Raw genomic sequence first — 2,809 nt, 5'->3', positions numbered from 1 at the left:
CCTCCTCCTCTCCTGTCACCTGGCCTCCTCCTCCTCTCCTGTCACCCGGCCTCCTCCTCCTCCTGTCCTCAGCTGGACTTTGTCCTCACAATGAGTGACCAGGTGTCTGTGTGTTTCAGGTAGGACAGGGTTACCCCCACGACCCCCCCAAGGTAAAATGTGAGACGATGGTGTATCACCCCAACATCGACCTGGAGGGAAACGTCTGCCTAAATATCTTAAGGTCAGTCACTTTAAAGGTCCTCAGTCGGTCTGGAGCTCCGCCCCCATCAAGTATCAATGAGTATTATTATAAATGAAGATGTAAAGTAAGACGCTAGAAGATATATACATACACACATTAACATGAAAAGGAAGAAGCTTAATTAATCCTACCGGAGACGCAGTACAGGGCTACCTGGCCCAGGTGATCTCTGCCAGGGGATTTCATTCAGGGCCGCCAAACCGAACACTTTCAGCCAGTTTACAGGAAGTTCAGTTGGTTCATGTTTAAACCAGAAACAAGAAGAGAAGAATACGTAGCAGAAGAAAATGTTCTATTTCTGTGAACGGAGAAATGAAGTCAGTGTTGGGCAAGTTACTCAGGAACTGGAATAAGTTACTAAGTCAAGCAGATTTTATTTCATTGTCTTGACAGCACATGCTGTGCAGAGACGTCCTGGCACATCAGCAAAAAGCTGTAATCTTTTAATATGTTTCTCAGTGAGAATGAGAAGAAGGGTCACATCAGTCAGAATAATCCCAATTGGATATTTTTTCAAAATCGTTCAGCCCTGTTTTCAGTGGCTCATAATACCTAAAGCAAATAACAGAGGCTGTGAACCTAATGTCTTAGGGGCCCCTGAAGGGTCAGTTGTGGTTACCCAGCCTTGATCATAAAACCCGAGGCAGTGCTGATGTCTGGACCCTCAGTGAGAGATGCTGCATTATAAATCTGTGTTTAAACTTCCTGAGCAACATTTGAATGAATGAACCTGTCTCTCACCTGTGTCCCGTCTCTCACCTGTGTCTCACCTGTGTCCCGTCTCTCACCTGTGTCTCACCTGTGTCCCGTCTCTCACCTGTGTCTCACCTGTGTCCGTGTGTCCCGTCTCTCTCATCTGTGTCCGATCTCTCTCACCTGTCTCTCACATGTGACCTGTCTCTCACATGTGACCTGTGTCCCGTCTCTCACCTGTGTCTGTGTGTCCCGTCTCTCTCACCTGTGTCTCACCTGTGACCTGTCTCTCACCTGTGACCTGTGTCCCATCTCTCTCACCTGTGGCTCACTTTTGTCTGTGTGTCCCGTCTCTCTCACCTGTGTCGCACCTGTGTCTGCGTGCCCCGTCTCTTTCACTTGTGTCCCGTCATTCTCACCTGTGTCCCGCCTCTCTCGCCTCTCTCACCTGTGACCTGTGTCTCACCTGTATCTCACCTGTATCTGTGTGTCCCGTCTCTCTCACCTGTGTCGCACCTGTGACCTGTGTCCCGTCTCTCACCTGTGTCTGTGTGTCCAGTCTCTCTCACGTGTCTCACATGTGACCTGTGTCTCCCTTTTTTTTTGCTGTGTCCCGTCTCTCTCACCTGTGTCGCACCTGTGTCTGCGTGCCCCGTCTCTCTCACCTGTGTCTCACCTGTGTCCCGTCATTCTCACATGTGTTTGTGTCCCGTCATTCTCACATGTGTTTGTGTCCCGTCATTCTCACATGTGTTTGTGTCCCGTCATTCTCACATGTGTCCGCCTCTCTCACCTGTGTCCCGCCTCTCTCACCTGTGTCCGGCCTCTCTCACCTGTCTCACCTGTGTCACGCTTCTCTCACCTGTGTCTCACCTGTGACCTGTCTCACCTGTGTCACGCCTCTCTCACCTCTGTCCCGTTTCTCTCACCTGTGTCTCACCTGTGACCTGTCTCACCTGTGTCTGTGTCCCGTCTCTCACCTGTATCTGTGTCACGTCTCTCTCACCTGTGTCTCACCTGTGACCTGTGTCTCACTTTTGTCTGTGTCCCGTCTCTCTCACCTGTGTCGCACCTGTGACCTGTGGTCGCACCTGTGTCTGTGTGTCCCGTCTCTCTCACCTGTGTCGCACCTGTGACCTGTGTTCCGTCTCTCACCTATGTCTGTGTGTCCCGTCTCTCTCACCTGTGTCTCACTTTTGTCTGTGTCTCGTCTCTCTCACCTGTGTCTGTGTGTCCCGTCTCTCTCACCTGTGTCGCACCTGTGACCTGTGTTCTCACCTGTGTCTGTGTGTCCCGTCTCTCTCACCTGTGTCGCACCTGTGACCTGTGTTCCGTCTCTCACCTATGTCTGTGTGTCTCGTCTCTCTCACCTGTGTCTGTGTGTCCCGTCTCTCTCACCTGTGTCTCACTTTTGTCTGTGTCTCGTCTCTCTCACGTGTCTCACATGTGACCTGTGTCTCCCTTTTTTTTTGCTGTGTCCCGTCTCTCTCACCTGCGTCGCACCTGTGTCTGCGTGCCCCATCTCTCTCACCTGTCTCACCTGTGTCCTGTCAGTCTCACCTGTGTCTGTGTCCCGTCATTCTGTCCCGCCTCTCTCACCTCTGTCTCACTTGTGTCTGTGTGTCCCGTCTTTCACCCGCCTCTCTCACCTGTGTCCCGTCTCTCTCACCCGCGTCTCTCTCACCCGTGTCTCACCTGTGTCTGTCTTCTGCTCCACAGAGAGGACTGGAAGCCCGTACTGACGATAAACTCCATCATCTACGGTCTACAGTATCTATTTCTAGTGAGTTCACTGAGGACGTTTCCTTCATGTCTTACTGAGTGTGTTGGAACCTGCTTTGCATTGTCCTGGGGAGCGTCTCAAGGCCCCGC

At 51.7% G+C, this 2,809-nt stretch overlaps 1 protein-coding gene across 1 annotated transcript in view; it reads left to right on the top strand.

The window, feature by feature from the left end:
• Positions 1 to 2,809, top strand: part of ube2m (ubiquitin conjugating enzyme E2 M) — a gene marked incomplete in the record, with an annotated part of 9,561 nt that overhangs the window by 4,291 nt on the left and 2,461 nt on the right. Inside the window, 2 exon segments of the mRNA XM_046042239.1 lie at positions 120 to 223; positions 2,657 to 2,720. Of these exon segments, the coding sequence (XP_045898195.1) occupies positions 120 to 223; positions 2,657 to 2,720 (168 nt within the window).

This window comes from Micropterus dolomieu, linkage group LG02 (genome assembly GCF_021292245.1).
Source record: "Micropterus dolomieu isolate WLL.071019.BEF.003 ecotype Adirondacks linkage group LG02, ASM2129224v1, whole genome shotgun sequence".
NCBI lineage: Eukaryota > Metazoa > Chordata > Actinopteri > Centrarchiformes > Centrarchidae > Micropterus > Micropterus dolomieu.
This window is presented reverse-complemented; position numbering and strand designations above follow the sequence as displayed.